The sequence below is a fragment of the Chiloscyllium plagiosum genome, chromosome 3 (assembly GCF_004010195.1).
Source record: "Chiloscyllium plagiosum isolate BGI_BamShark_2017 chromosome 3, ASM401019v2, whole genome shotgun sequence".
Classification (NCBI taxonomy): Eukaryota; Metazoa; Chordata; class Chondrichthyes; order Orectolobiformes; family Hemiscylliidae; genus Chiloscyllium; species Chiloscyllium plagiosum.
Genome location: NC_057712.1, coordinates 96,313,261 through 96,329,999, shown reverse-complemented (window position 1 = coordinate 96,329,999; position 16,739 = coordinate 96,313,261). Strand labels below are relative to the sequence as shown.

Sequence of the window (16,739 nt, the reverse complement as noted above, 5' to 3'; positions counted from 1 at the left end):
CACCAGAGGCCCATATCAGAAGGTCGGGCCAGAAACATGGAGATCTAGGGGAGTGTCGATGAAAAGGAGCAGAGTGGCAATCAGAATGTGATTGCCAGTCCTCAGAAGATTTGGCTCTTTTGTACACAATAGTAAGTAGGCCAGACAAGTTTACTAAAATGCTGATTACATCAGCTGGAGCTGGACATACCAAAGGGGCAGAGATTTGATTTCATTTTCCATCAGTCTTTGACATGCTTTAAAAGCAAAACTAAATCTGGGCCACACGTCCACAACATTAAATCTTTTCAACATGTGCAACTTTACTGATGATGAATTTAAAACTGAATAAAAGACTAACGTGCCCTCTATCTTTAAAATAATGATCTCATCCTTCCTTTATGCATCATTTCATTAATTCTGGTCATTTTCTTACCTCTTCTAGACTTCCAGCCTTCTCATTTCTCCAAGCATCCAGCTGTTCTTCCAGTTGCTTACGTAGTTGTGCTGGGTCAGGAACAACTCTCTGGAAAACAAACTGTATCACTTAACTAGAAGATGGTAGAACACAAAGACATAGCCAAACATACTTGGTCAGAGACAAAAAATAACTGCGGATGCTGGAAACCAAAATACACAGCAGGACACTGGAAGACGACAGCTAGCCAGGCAGCATCAGGTGGTGGAGAAATTGGCGTTTTGGGTGAAACCAGTCTTCAGGTCCCAGGTAAACATACTGGCAGTGATTAATGTGTCACCTGCATTCGATTGCAACTGTGAATTCTCCTTGGCAGTAAAGTGTAAATGTTAAATCCTGATTTGGACTGAACAAGAAATGTGTAAGTAAAGGAGAATAAGGGGTTCTGTTCTACTTTCAGAATCCTTAACTAGTTTGCAGTGTAGAACTGTCTTATAAAATATGATCATATTTATCCCAGTGACAATGAAGTTGATGCCCAGTCCAATACCCGAAACCAGTTTAATTTCCCTCACAATGGGAATGCCATTAACTTCCCAAAGGCTCTGTTTAGTTGAGGAACTCATGGTTGAAAGCTACCACTTCAAACTTCACTCCATACCTTGTACAAAAGAAAATTACCATGATACTTTTTCTTCAAGTCATTTGTTCAGCAGTATAACAATAAAGTAGCAGCCTGTGCTTTCTGCTTGTTTGCTGTATAACCCACAACCATGCTCCAACAAATGACTATAATTCAAAAACATTCCTGTTCAGCTTTACATTTACCGAATGGAAAGGTGCTAAACTATCACAAAAATGAAAGCAAAGTGTTGTGGATGCTGGAATTCTGAAATAAAAAGAAAATGCTGGACAAACTCAGCAATGACCCCTTCCATTGCTGTACTGACAAATGAGTAGCATGATAGGGTTCTATTTGACTGGGTTGGGTTTTGTCCTTTGTTGTGGACAGGGCAACCCTGGGGCATTTTTCCACATTTCAAGATAGTTTTCAATGTTGTGTCTGTACTAGGTCGGCACCTTGGCCAAGGGCATGGCTAATCCTGTAGTACAAGTGTTCAGTCCTCTCGCTGGAATTTTGTTATGGCCCATAGCTTTTGCCTTCATTGGCTAACCGAAGACTGGCATCTCAGAGGCTGGGGTCACTGAGGGAGGCCAATCTCTTCAGCATTTCTGGCTGAGGATAGATGCAAATATATCAGCTTTCACTCTAACAGTGATGGGCTGGACATCCCTACCACTGTGGCTGGGAATATTAGTGGAGCCTCAACAATCTGTTAGTTGTGTAATTGTCCATTATCATTTGTGACTCTGTGGTAAGATTGCAGAATTCAGTCTGGATCAGTTTGTTGTGGGATCACTTAGCCCTGTCTATCGCATGCTACTTTCACTGTTTGGTATGCAAGTTAACCAGCAGACGGATACCTCATTTTTAGGAATGTCTTGTCTGCTCCTGACAGGCACTCCTGCATTCCTCATTGAGCAATAGATGATCTCTCTGCATGTTGGTAATAGTAGAGTGGGTAATATGCTGGGCAATGAGGATATAGGTTGTGTTTAAGTATAATTCTGCTGATGGCTCTCAACTCTTCATGGATGCCCTAACTTTGAGTTTATGAATCTGTTAGAAGTCTGTTTCATTTAGCATGCTGATAATGCTACATACTGTACTGGGGAGAATCCTCAATCTGAAGATGAGATTTTGTCTTCCAAATGACTGAGCAGTACTCATTCTTATCAATGCTATCGATACAGCTACATATGCAGCAGGAACAATTGAGAGGAGGTGGTCACATAGGCTTTTCATTCTTGTTGATTTCCCCATCACCTGCAACAGAGTCCGTCTCGGTGCAACATGCTTTAGGATTTGGCCACGGACAGATTTGTAAGGTGAGTGGAGAGAGATTCAAAAAAGACACGAGGGACAAATTTGTTTACACAGAGGGTGGTTCACATGTGGAATGAACTTCCTGGGGAAGTGGTGGATGCCGGTACAATTACAACATTTAAAAAATAATTGGATAAGTACATGAATAGGAAAGATTTGGAGGAATAGGGACCCTGAGCAGGCAGGTGGGACTAGTTTGGTTTGGGATTCTGTCCAGCATGGACTGGTTGGGCCGAAGGCTCGGTTTCCACGCTCTATGACATATGAATCTAAGTCTGGCAGCCTCTGCAAAGAGGGAAACAGAATTACGCTTAAAATACAATCATAAAAGTTTAAAATAATACATAAAAGATAAAAATATTTGCTTTCCTGGCTATTTTTTCAATAGCATAAAAATCATTTTCTACCATCCTTCAGATACAAAATCATACTGCACTTGATATGCTAATTCTGTTTCACTCTCCACAGATGCTGCTAGACCTGCTGAGTTTCTCCAGCACTTTCTGCTTTTATCTGGAAACTTTCATACTTGCTCAAAGTCCTCAGTTAGCAGTTCATGCTTGGTGTGAATGGTGGATTCGCTGCTCCTTTCAGGAATCTCTTCACTTTCTGATTCCGAGTCATCTGTTGCAGCATCAACCTCTTCAGGTTTGGGAAGCTGAAACTCTCCTTCAAGATTGCTGTCAGGTCCTGCAAATACAGCCAATATGTTTTTACTGACTTGGAGTTCAAACTAAATCTCAAAAACTTTTGATTTTAACAGTGCTTGACTGCTGAAAATAATTCACAGCAAATGAAGTAGTTCTCAAGAGGGGTTAGTGTTGTAATGTTAACAAAAAATCCACAGCCAATTTGTGTACAAACTCATACTTAACAATAAGGCATCAGATAAATTATTATGGAACACAGGAACAAGAGTAGGTTTTTCAGCCACTGGAGTCTGTTTTGCCACTGAGATCAAGGCTTGAAGCCATATACTTGCCTTTGGTCCATATGTCTTAATACCTTTGCTTAACAAAAATATATCTGCCTCAGATTCAAAACTAACAACTGATCCAGCATCCACTGCCATTTGTGGAAGAGTTCCGAATATCTATCACCATGTGTGTCAAAGTGCTTCTTAACAACTCTCCTGAACAGTCTGTTCCTAATTCCAGACCATGCTTCCTAGTTCTAGAATCCCTAACCAGTAGAATTAGTTTATCTTCCCTTTTTTTCCCCTGTTAATACCTTGAAAACTTTGATCAGAACACCCCTTAACCTTTTAAATTCTAGAGAAAGTAGGCTGAATTCATATAATCTCTCCTCATAACTTAACCCCTGAAGTCCAGGTAGGATTCTTGTGGGGGGGAGCAGGGTGGAAGGTAGCTGAGAGTGGAATAGGTGGATGGAGTGGATAGGTGGGAAGGAAGATGGACAGATGGGAGAGGTCATGAGGGTGGTGCTGAGCTGGAAGGTTGGAAGTGCGGTAAGGGGGGGTTGGGCGGAAGTGGTTGCAATGATGGCAGCTGCAGGGGTGCAAGTAGCGGACAGTGTAGTGTAGGTGATGACATAGGAGCGGAAGTGGCTGTGGCAGCGGTCACAAAGGGGGCGGAAGTCACGGGTGGGTGATGTTGGAGGGGGCAGAAGTGACTGTGGCGGTGGCAACAGAGGGGGCATGAGTGTTGTCTTGGTCAGGCCTTATGTTGATCTCAGCAACAGTGGATTGCGTATTGGTCGCGGTGACGGTTGTCTGGCAGGCGGGTGCGACAGCTGTTGCCGGGCCAGCAGTCGTGGAGGTGGCATGATCAGCCATGGCTGCAGGCTGTTGGGCAGCAGGGACTCACCGCGGTAATGATGGCTGGCACGGCCAGATGGCCTCCTTTATATGAGATCCAATTTCCCCTCCCACATGGTCGATGATGCCCTCCAGCACACCTCATCCAGTTCCTGCACCTCTGCCCTCGACCACCACCCCTCCAACTGCAACAAGGACAGAATGGCCCGGTCCTCACCTTCCACCCCACCAACCTCCGCATACATCGCAGCATCCTCTACCATTTCCGCCACCTACAAATGGACCCCACCACCAGAGATATATTACCCTCCCCACCCCTATCCATTTTCCATAAAGACCATTCCCTCCGTGACTACCTCATCAGGTCCACGCCTCCCAACAACCGAGCCTCTCCTCCTGGCACCTTCCCCCGCCACTACAGAATTGCAAAACCTGTGCCCACACCTCCCCCCTCACCTCCATCCAGGGCCCCAAAAGGAGCCTTCCACATCCAATGTCATTTACTATATTCATTGCTCCCAGGGGAGACAGGACACCTACTCGCAAAGCGCTTCAGAGAACATCTCCAGGACACCCGCACCAACCAATCCCACCGCCCCATGACCGAACACTTCAACTCCACCTCCCACTCTGCTGAGGACATGCAGGTCCTGGACCTCCTCTATTGCCACTCCCTTTGGAAGAATGCCTCATCTTCTGCCTCGGGACCCTCCGACCCCACCAGCTTCCGCCTTTCCCCTCCGTCCACCTTACCTCAGTTCCAACCTTCCAGCTCAGCACCGCTCTCATGACCTGTCCCACCTGTCCATCTTCCTTTCCACCTGTCCACTCCACCCTCCCCTCTGACCTATCACCATTAGCCCCACCTCCATCTACCTATTGCACTCCCCACCCATCCTCCCATTTATCTCTCCACTCCGGAGGCTCCCAGCCTCGTTCCTGATGAAGGGCTTTTGCCTGAAACATGAATTTTCCTGCCTCTCGGATGCTGCCTGACCTGCTATGCTTTTCCAGCACCACACTCTCGACTCATATTTCTACACAGTCCATCATCTTATGTGGCAGAGAGCCCCAAACTTGCACAACACTCAGAGACCTAAATGCTTCCTAATTTTAAAACAATGTTCTGGACCCCTGTCCCCCCTCAAGAGGAAACAATTTCTATGTCCACCATATCAAGGTCATTTGGGATCTTATAATATTCAACCAAGTCACCCCTTACTCCTCTAAATTCCAGTGAAAACAAGCCCAGTCTGTCCAAGTCATCCTTGTAAGACAACCCACTCATTCCAGGTATCAATCTAGTAACGTTCTTTGAACCACCTCAAATGCATTTCCATCCTCTCTTAAGTAGTCTCACCAATGCCTGCATAATGAAGTGTAACATTCTTACTTATGGGTTTAATTCTTTTTGTAATAAAGGGTAGCATTCCATTAGCCACCTTAATTACTCACTCTGACTGCAGACTAATTCGATGTCACTCATGCACTAGAATTCCTGGATCCCTCTGCACCTCAGAATTCTTCAGTTATTCTCAGCTGCTAAAAGGGATCAACTTCACATTTTCCCACACTGTACTCCAAATACCAGATTTTTGCACACTCGTTCAACTTATCCATAATCATTTTGCAACCTCCTAATAAGTTCATAAGATATAGGGGTAGAATTCGGCCCATCGGGTCTGCTCTGCCATTCAATCATGTCTGATATGTTCCTCACCCCAATTTTCCTGCCTTCTCCCCATAACCCTTCAACCCAATACCAATTAAAAATTTGTCTAACTCCTCCTTAAATTTACCCACTGTCCCAGCATCCACTGCACTTTGGGGTAGCGAATTCCATAGATTCACAATCCTTTGTGAGAAGTAGTTTCTCCTCAACTTGGTTTTCAATTTGCTAAAAATGTGTTGCTGGAAAAGCGCAGGAGGTCAGGCAGCATCCAAGGAGCAGGAGAATCGATGTTTTGAACGTGAGCCCTTCTTCAGGAATCCTGAAGAATTAAAATCCTAAAAATCCTTAGATTTGCTTCCCCTTTTCATAAGACTATAACCCCCTATCCTTGAACGTCCCACAAGAGGAAGCATCTGCTCCACGCCTGTTTTATCCACACAATGACCTGTTATCATTTTGAATACCTCAATTTGATCGCCCCTTATCCTTCTAAATTCCAGACAGTATAGGTCGAAATTGTTCAATCTTTCTTTCTACGACAAACCCCTCACTTGTGGGATCAATCTAGTGAACCTCCTCTGAACTGCCTCCAATGCCACTAAAACTTTCCTCAAATAAGGGGACCAAAACTGTGCACAACACTCCAGGTGCGGTCTCACTAATTGCCTTGTATTGTCGCAACAATACTCGAAATCGTTCACAACATACTCACCCACCCAGTTGTGTTCATGATTTTCAGTGTGTCAGGTCGTACTTTGAAATTTAGATGCTGGCACATTAGTTTCCATTAAAAGTAAAATAAAGTTTGAAATTAATTTACAGGCATTCCCTAGGTTGCAAATGAGTTCAGTTCTATAGTCCTTTCACAAGTCAAAACCCAACTCAGGACAATGGAAAACAGCCATTCGTAAGTACAGGAAATGTTCGTATGTTGGGTCATTAAATTTTAAAGCATGTATGGGATCAGGTACGTAAGTACAAGCATTCATAAGTCAGCACCCCTTGTATACTGCAGTTGTGTGTCCAACTACCTGGTACATTTGTAGATGAGAACTTTTTTTCTGGCTTCAGCTCTTGTACATCTAAGCTTTGCAATTCCTCTTCCTGATCAGTTTCCATTTCAATTGATTCAGTCTCTTCTTTGATCTCCTTTTCCTGTTGTGATCCGCTTAGATTTTGTTGCTCTGCCGTGGCTACATCTAAAATGAGCAATTTGTAAGATTAGGGTGAGGTGGTCCATTATCTTTCTCCTGAATACATTTTATGGTTGAGACAGAGCCAAGGAATCTCTTATACTAATTTCTGAATTTGAATAATTCTGAACTCACCAAATGTTTGAGCATCAAAGGATTCACTGTCTTCTTTGACATGCTCATAAACGTCTGCGTCCATCACTTTTTGTTCTGTATGGGCCATGTCCCGGTTGGCTGCATTATCGGTTTCCACCATCTTCAGTCGCTTGCTCACACATTCATTGTGATCACCCATTGCTCTTTCGTGATCTGTACGACCGGGTTTCCTTTTGTAACTCTTGTGAAAGAAAATAGTTTTAGTATTTTTTAAAAAATATCTGTAAAAAATTTGTTATTTTCTTTGTAAACTATTGTGCAACAGAATTTATGGATGATACTTAACATAACAGACATGAGGACATATAGGGGAGGGAGTTACTTTAGACATGTATGCACATCTCCCAAAGTTTGATTGCCATCCAAAGTACTAAAGACTACTGTTAATCTTTGGCTGTGGACTAACAAAGGAGAAAAGATTCTGCTTTAAACTAAATGAGTGTGGATGATAATGTTGCTGGAAGGTTGATGAACATCTCAGATTTCAATGTGCCTCTTCAAGGGTGTTTTGCCAATTTACAAGTTTTTGATTTTTTTTTCAACCAGAACCAATTGTGTGGGGTTGAGTTCAGGAATGCTCAGCACACCAGCAAGATTTTGATTGATTCCTGGGTGGCTGGCTGTAGTATTGTGTTCGGACACCACAGCAGAAACATTAAGCTCATGGAAGAGAATGCGCCTAAAATCGCTCCTCCTCTCCCTTCTGTAAGTGGAGAAAGCAAAGGCCATTCTTTAAGGAAAATGGGAAAAAACACCTTTAGAGACACTGACATTGAATAAAAATCGAGAAATGGCATGTCCACAACGTTGCATCCTCAAAGAGTGAAAAGGAATGGGAAGGGAACTGAAGGCAAACAACTCACCAATGCCTGTAATTCAGACCGGTGACAGAACTGTACTTCATGAATTTTTCTTGTTCTTTCCCACCCATAATGTGTGTGTCGTGCCTCGTCTCTTTGTGATCTATTTACATATGTACGGGAATGCCTTAAAGACCCCTTTCAGAGCTCAGTAGAGTGCTGTATAATTCATTAATGCAGTCCCAGAGTCTGATATTGTATATAAAAAATACAACACATTTAACTTGCTGCATTGGGGGAAACTTGCGCTTCATCTTGTTAAGACTTTTTCCTGAACTTGTCAAATAAAAAGAAGAGAATGATTTTTCCCACAAGTGACTGCAAGCTAATAGCAGTGTAGGAAAGGCACCAGGGCAACTGGAGCTTGATGAACTGGATTTCGAGTGCATCTTCTAAACCAATGTCATGAGAAAACAGAAAAGACTGGGGGTGAGGAGCAAATTCAATGTCCACTTGAGTATTGAAATAACAAGAGTGGAAAATACATTGGACTAAGAAAAAACAAACAAACAAGGAATTTCTTTTTTAAATCACCATTTTAAAACTCAACAATTTGCTAGAGAAGGAACAAGACTTCCCATTTTACCTCGCCCACATTTTCTGGGAAGAGGGTGGGTGATTAACAATTATCAAACCATTAATGCCACTTACACTATTTAAACTTATCCCAGAGCTAAGTTTTAATGAGCCATTAAACTTCATGAAACTGAGGAAGAAGTCAAAGTCAAGCATGACATTTTCAAAAACTAACAATTGAGTCATAAATTGTCTGGAATTTTGTGGTAATCAATTGCTGGCATCTTTCTTCCTTGCCATGGGTTCCTTGCTGACTGGGACATTAGTGACAGTGTCATTTAGATGACATTATATTTTTTCAAATTTCCAGTCAGTGCCTGCAGTACTTCATTGAAATAGCTTCTGCTGTTACCCCAGGACAGGCTTTACTGCATGGTGAAAGAGAAGACTTGTTTTTGAACAACCCTAACAAAATTATGTTTAACTTGCAAAATTCATAGCTGATTAATGAGTACTAATGAGTGGGCGGCATGGTGGCACAGTGGTTAGCACTGCTGCCTCACAGTGCCAGAGACCCGGGCTCAATTCCCGCCTCAGGCAACTGTCTGTGTGGAGTTTGCACGTTCTCCCCGTGTCTGCGTGGGTTTCCTCCGGGTGCTCCGGTTTCCTCCCACAGTCCAAAGATGTGCAGGTCAGGTGAATTGGCCATGCTAAATTGCCCGTAGATTTAGGTAAGGGGTAAATGTAGGGGTATGGGTGGGTTGCGCTTCGGCGGGTCAGTGTGGACTTGTTGGGCTGAAGGGCCTGTTTCCACACTGTAATGTAATGTAGTCTAAACTGCATATATAGTTGCTTGGTTAGAGACAACAGTTGATCAAAACAAACGCTCAGAGCTCCTGATGTAATTGAAAACATACAAAAGTAAGACTACAAAAACATAACTACAAAACATAAAGTATAAAAATACAACTGCTGCATGTTTGTCAAAACACAATGTTGCCCATCAATGGAGCTGTGGTTCTACCTGCGTTTTGTCCTGGGATTGTTTTTGAGATGCAACCCTTGCCATTAGTTTGGACTCATGACCCTCGGACTGGTTTGCATCTGCAGCCCCACTTCCTTGTTCCTGCAAGATCCAACATAAAATAAATTATGGCCTGCATATCAGAATTATAACAATTGCTCTATGGGACGGAGCTTTTATTGGGAGATGTGTACTTTATAATTATAAATCAGGTTAGTTTGATCAGTTTAGATTAACATTCTGAGATTTACAACTTTATTTCTGTGAAGCTTTTCAACTTCTTGTCTGAATGATTTAGTGTGCTGAAAGATTATTTAAAAGTAATGACTGAAACTCAGAAGAATAAGCACCTGAAGCAGAATGGTTACAATAAAGCCGAGGAAGCGCATGGCTTTCATACTCGGAATTAAACTTAAGGATAATACTACTTCCTTAGAAAGTTCAATAACTCCATTAGAGTAACTACTTGCCAAAAAGCATGTTGCAATTAATGACATTGTAACAGCATTAACACACACTTACTTATAAGCATCACTTCTCTCATCAGGGCACAATTTACACCTCCTCCTCTCTCAAAATAACCCTTGATACTCTTACTGATTGAAAATCGGTCTACCTCAGTCTTTAACATACTTAACAACCCAGCCTCTACAACCCTCTGCAGTAAACAATTTAACAGGTTCACTTTCGTCTGAAAATAACTACCCTCCTCATATGTCATAACTAGGTAATTCTTTGGAGATTGATGTCTGCTTCACGACTCTCCCAGATCCTTTCTGCATCCCCCTTCTCAAATCCACAAGAATCTTAAATGTTTCAATAAGGTCATCTTTCAGTCTTCTATGTTCCATCGAGTACAGGCCTGACCTTTCAACCTTTCCTCATAAGCTAGTTCCTCCAAAGCTGGAACCAAGCTCGCGCAATTTCACTAGACTGCCTCCATTGCTAGTATATCTTCCTGTAGACAAAGGGGACAAAGACAGTACACAGTATTCCAACTGTGATCTAACTAATGCCTTGAATAGTCTTAGAAAGATTTCCCCATTTTAATATTCTATTCCCCTTAGAATAAAGGTCAATATTTCATTTGCCTTCTCTATTCCCCATTGAACTTGCTTTTTGTGATTTATACATGAGGATCCCCAAATCCGTCTCTGCTGCAGCTTTCTGCAGTCTTTCTCCATTTAAATAATATTCAGCTCCTCTATTTCTTTCTGCCATAATGCACACTCTTGTATTCTTCCATATTATTTCCCATCTACCATGTTTCTGTTGCCTCACTTATACCTCTTCATAGGTTCATTTTACCATCATCACCACTTGATTTCCACCTATTTTCATGTGTTCTACAAACTTGGCAATAGTACATCCAACCCCCTCATCAACGTCTTTAATATAATACCTACATAATTCTGGTCCCAGCACTGATCCACATTGCACTCCACTAGTCACAGATTGCCATCCTGAAAATGCACCTCTTATCCCAATTCTGTCTTTCATTAGTTAACCAATCCTCTATCCATGCTAATAATCTACCCTTAACACAATGGACTCTTATTTTAAGTCGCCTTTTGTATCAAACATCCTTTTTCAAATCCAAATATATCAGTTATACTGGTTACCTTTATTTCTATTGTGTTTGTTACCTCCTCAAAAGAATTATCATAAATTTGTCAGTCACCAGACTGAAGATAAACACTCACTGAAAATCTATGGTAGATGATCCATCTGTTAAATTGAACTCCAATCCTATCTGGGGAATGACATTCATCATAGCCATCTACATGCCTGCCTAACCATCTCTTTATGGCTGGAGAAGAAAGCAGTAAGGGAAGCTGAAGAATCAATTCATTTTCAACCCTGCTTCATAAAAATTTGATATTTACTGCTGTTTTTATCATTCCTAATAAAGGGCTTATGCCCAAAACTTCGATTCACCTCCCCCTCGGATGCTGTCTACCTGCTGTGCTTTTCCAGCACCACATTCTCAACTACTGTTCTCAAATATCTGGTTCTCTTTAATATTTGGCAGAAGAATGCCCTTCAGGATCCACATCTAACAATCAGAAAGTGCTAGAGTATGGGCAAAAATGCTTGGATTTTCTGCTGCCTCAATTTTCTTGTGCAGATGAGCTCGATCTTCAGCAACTGCCTCTCCAATACAGAATGTAAGACTCTGGAAACTCATTAACAGAGCAAAAGCTGCATGCTTTACACCAAGGCATCATCTGGAATTTCTTTCTGGCAAGCTAGTCACCTGTTGGGCCATGGCCTGTGTACATGCATTAACTTTCTTTAGGCACAGCCCATTTAATCAAAACAGAGAACAAAGATGGATGATGAAATAAAATTACTTTCTCAGTTAGGCAGTCCAGCTGAAAATGTCCATCAGAAAAATGTAGATGGGAAAGATTCGGTTTAATAAATTATAGAAAACACAAAGACTTTTCAAAGTTTGAGACTGCATGTTTAACTTGCATAGACACAGATGCATAAGGCATTTTTCCCACTCCTTTCACTAAATAATCTAATCGTACCTCATTAGCTTTGTCCTTCTCCGAAGCAGATCCAGCCAATTCCACAGCTGTATCACACTGAAGGTTTTCCTCACCAGTCTTCCCTTCAGTCTCATGCTCCATTTGCTGCTCAGTCTGAGGAACATCCTGATCATCTTGTGTGTCCTCATCTGCCTGAAAATAAAAACGTGGTGATAAAATTGGCCCTATGTTTAAAGGCATTAACTCCCAAAGTGATGAGAACCACAAGTAATTTCATAAAATGGTGAATAGGTCTCAAAAAACAAAATATTAATTACCAGAAGATTAATTCATATATTTTCAACAATATTTAGCTGCATTGTGTGACAGACTAAGAACAGAACACCACCGCTATAATCTGTAATTTCACGGTGCATCGGAAAACTCACAAAACCAGCTCCAGTGCAAAGCTAGATGCAGCATCAGCCAGATCTTCAAATGAGACATTACTTAATGAAACAGCAGCACAGGGTTTTGTGCATGCCAAAAGTGCAATAGCTCTGGCTGATTAATGCCACAGCAAACAGACCAAAGTTCTGGAGGCTCACCACGTCTAGTTGACAATGGTGGTTTGGAAATCAGGTCACTGATGTGGAGGAGAATGTTACATGAACACTGCCCTGGAATGTTAACCTTGATTTTTGCACTTGTAACCCAAACTGGGGCTCAAACCTAGAACCTTCGGGCACGTTAGAGAGTGTGAAACCTGAGCCATGCCCACACTTTCTCCCTATGCTGCAAAATAAACAAAGATGATAGAGAAATGACATACTTTTGGCTGCTGCCCCTCATTAAAGGGAGCCTCTGCCTCTTTCTCGACAGGCTCTCTCTGTTCATCTTCTTTCAGCTTCTGTTGGTCTATGTCCTCAGCATCCTCTTCTTCCTCATTATTCTGATCTTCCTCAATAGTTTCTTCCTTGCCCTCACTCTGTTCTTTGGTTTCCCCCTCATTTTCCTTCTCTGTTTGAGGATCTTGTTCTTGCTCAGCACACTCCTCTTCTGCCTTGGCAGTCTCCTCCATTGTCTCATCAGCATCTGGACTTTTCTCTTGGAAATCTTTTAGTTTTTCCTCTATATCAAAAGGGTTATCTCCTTTAAAGAAGTACAAAAAGAGTCATTGAAAATTAGACATGCAGAATCTGCAATTTCAGTACTGTTGCAAATAGATAAATATTTAGACAGTCGCCTTTTAAAGCAGGAAAGAAAAACAATGGAGCTGAAAATGTGTTGCTGGAAAAGCGCAGCAGGTCAGGCAGCATCCAAGGAGCAGGAGAATCGACGTTTCGGGCATGAGCCCTTCTTCAGGCCTTCCTGAAGGGCCCATCCCCGAAACGTCGATTCTCCTGCTCCTTGGATGCTGCCTGACCGGCTGCGCTTTTCCAGCAACACATTTTCAGCTCTGATCTCCAGCATCTGCAGTCCTCACTTTCTCCAAGAAAAATAATGGATTAAACAACGGAAGACCAGACTAAATACACAATTTTTGATTCTTCCAAAAAACGTTTTTAAGTCTTCAAGTTGGTTTTAATATGAATGCTACAGGTTATGCTACAGGTTAGTAGTGGAACAGCATGTAGACTTCCTATATTTTTAAAATCTTTAGATACAAGACAATTGCTGGTTGGAGAAGAATGAGTTAGAAAATATACAAGTTTTTACTAATGTGGGTTCACTATCAAGGGCTACTATAGAGCGATGTGCCTTCTAACTGGAAAATAAACCACCCCAGATTCTTATTCTTGATCACTGTTCGGTGATCCCTGTTGGAAAACAGCATGCAGTTAAACACACATTGATCGGCAAGAGTAGGATTGTATCCATTCGCTGAATAATTGTCTCTTGGATTAGGGACTGGACAATACTGTTATACCCCAGCAAGGAGTCAACATTGAGAAAATGAGCAAGACATGCTGCTTTGAATGAGCTGGGATTTAATTATTCACTAAGCTATTAGAAGACAAAATAGAGGATGTCACAATTCATTATTGTAAAACCTATTAATCTAAAATTTTTTGCACGGACTGCAAACAAGTATAAAACCAATTTACCTCCTTCTTCCTGATCATCATCACTTTTTTCTCCATCTTGGCTTTCCAAATTGAGATCTTCAGGCAGGTCCAAGGCTTCTGCTTCCAGCTGTTTGTCCTGGTTTCCTTGGTAAGGGTCTACTTCATTTTCATCGTATTCACGCTAATTTAAAGAGTAGATTAATAAACTCCTGTCAAGAGTAGCATGTCAAATTTGTCAGGTCACTAAAATTACTGGTTCAGGCACAGGTTTATTCTGCATGGACTGCGTTAATGTGACAATATCCAATTATGATAATGCAATATTATAGTGATGGATGTTCACACTTATATTTTCCATTTTATGAAGAATGTTTAATGACAACATATTGCACTACTAATGTGATCCATATGGTTATCTAAATGATTAACACTTTTAAAAGTAAAAATGTTGTTTCTGTGATGTCCAATGACTTACTTTTTCCTCTTCTAAGACAAAATTTCACCCTGCATTTGGAGTACAGGTGGTCCCTGAGTAAAGGAAGCTCAACTTACCAATGTTCGTACTTACGAACGTGGCCCCACATTAATATAAAGGATCAGACATATGAATGCTCACTCATTTTTACAAACAGCTATTTTACATTGTAATATATAGTGTTCCGACTTGCATACAAAACCCACTTACATACATCCTCAGGAGCAGAACTCATTCATAACTCGGGGACTGCCTGTTGTACCTCTCTTCACAATGATGCAAACTTTAAACCTAAATAGGGTGCCTGTATTCAGACGTTGCCCATTCTTTGCTCATTAACTCAGAGTCGCCCACAATGAGAGAGACTTAAGTGAACTTGGGACTTTGTCAGTTACTGGTCCAGCCTGCTCATAAACCAACCATTTTGGTGCTTGTGCTCATACCCATAGTGGGAACCTTTTGGGGAAGATAAACATGAATACCTCATCCAATTGTTCATGAATTTTCTCTCTAACTTCTTCTTCTTCCCCTCTCTCCTCCTCTTTCTCCTCCTGTCTCTTTTTGTCATTCTCACTTTCATTTGCTCCATCCATGTTGTCATCTTTAGCAACAAGTTCAGACTTCTCCTGTGGATAGAAAACCAGTTGAAGCATATTTCTATTTCTTTTAAAAATGCTACGAAGAAAACTTCCAGATGGAACTGATCAATTAACACAAGTGAAGGGCTCCTCCAAAAAAAAAACACAGGTGGGCAGGAGGGGAATATGAACAACCAGAGTTTGAAGGTATGCATCTTTTAAAAACAATTATCTAATTCATGATCCTTGTGTAAATGGTAAGAAAGAAATGAATGTTAAATGATGACACCACAATTCAAACAGACCAGTGTCATCATTCCACATGCAAAGAAAACACTTGGAAGTGCAGCCAATTCCGTTTTCTGCAAATATCTATCCCTCAAGAATTGATTGTTCAGCAGTGTAACATACACATTGGGGTCAGAGTTGTACTTATAATTTGTGACTGCTCCATGAAACAATGTTTCCAGGAACAGCAGGATATTTGGAGGCGTCATTTGCTTGGCTTAGGAAAAGAAGTAGTACAAACATAAATGTCCTGCTTATTTTTAACTACTTCATTTATCACCCATTATCTTTTTCACCTCAATTCCTGCTACAGCAAAGGGAAAATGAAACAAAGAGTGAAGTCTACATGTTAAGTGTTCAGCGAGCATGTGTCTTCGGTACAAATGAAAACAAAGATGACTCAACAATTCATTTCTGCAATCTCAACTGCTTGCAAAATGAAAGAAAGTATTAAAACGGAAATTACTTAATTAAAAGTGAACTTCACAGATTTTAAAAAAAACACTCAGCATCCTACCACATCCATCCCAGGGCCAGTGTCGTCAGCCTCGTCATGAACACTATCTTCATCATCATCATCATCCCCCCATAGTCTTTCATCTAGTTTGTCAGCCTCCGCATTTTCGAGATCACCCATCTGTTTATCCAGTTCTTCGTCATCGCTATCCGATTCCTCACTGTTGTCATCCTCTCCTGAAGAGAGGATTCAGCCAATTAATACAAGACCATAAACACAATAACAAAGGAACAGGAGTAGGTGGTTTGGTTCTTCGAACCTACTCCCCCAATTAATTGGATTATGGTCGATCCAATATTCCCCACTGATTTACTGGCCCTGGATTTCCCCTACTAATCAAGAATCTATCTCAGCTTTAAAAGGATTCTGCCCCAACAGCTCTCTGTGGCAAGGAGTTCCAAAGACTCTCAACTCTGAAGAAATTCCTCTTTGTTCAAGTCTGAAATTGGCACCCCTTAATTCTGAGACCATTACCTCTGGTTCCAGACACTTCCATGAGGGGGAACATTCTTAAGAATCCTGTATGAATCAATGAGATAATCTCTCATTCTTTTATAACTCCAATGAGTAGAATCCCAACCTGTTCAACCTTTCTCATAAACCAATCCTTCCATAGCTTGGGATCAAACTAGTGAACCTTCTCTGAACTTTCTCCAACAGAATATATCTTTCCTTAAAAGGTGACCAAAATTGCTCACAGTACTCAAGATGTGGTTTCAGCAGTGCAGTAAGAATTCTCTACTCTGATACTTGAAAAAAGGGCCAATATTCCATTAGCATTCCTGGCTACTG

At 41.4% G+C, this 16,739-nt stretch overlaps 1 protein-coding gene across 3 annotated transcripts in view; it reads right to left on the bottom strand.

The window, feature by feature from the left end:
- Positions 1 to 16,739, bottom strand: part of mdn1 (midasin AAA ATPase 1) — a 190,443-nt gene that overhangs the window by 10,368 nt on the left and 163,336 nt on the right. For 2 of the 3 annotated variants that reach the window (XM_043686689.1, XM_043686697.1), the window contains exons 86-95: positions 15,948 to 16,123; positions 15,047 to 15,190; positions 14,129 to 14,270; positions 12,853 to 13,172; positions 12,081 to 12,233; positions 9,544 to 9,645; positions 7,123 to 7,324; positions 6,826 to 6,993; positions 2,875 to 3,035; positions 416 to 517 (exon numbers count right to left, since the gene is read on the bottom strand). In XM_043686689.1, the coding sequence (XP_043542624.1) occupies positions 416 to 517; positions 2,875 to 3,035; positions 6,826 to 6,993; positions 7,123 to 7,324; positions 9,544 to 9,645; positions 12,081 to 12,233; positions 12,853 to 13,172; positions 14,129 to 14,270; positions 15,047 to 15,190; positions 15,948 to 16,123 (1,670 nt within the window). The remainder of the gene's footprint in view (positions 1 to 415; positions 518 to 2,874; positions 3,036 to 6,825; positions 6,994 to 7,122; positions 7,325 to 9,543; positions 9,646 to 12,080; positions 12,234 to 12,852; positions 13,173 to 14,128; positions 14,271 to 15,046; positions 15,191 to 15,947; positions 16,124 to 16,739) is intronic. The other variant, XM_043686702.1, reaches the window with a different exon arrangement.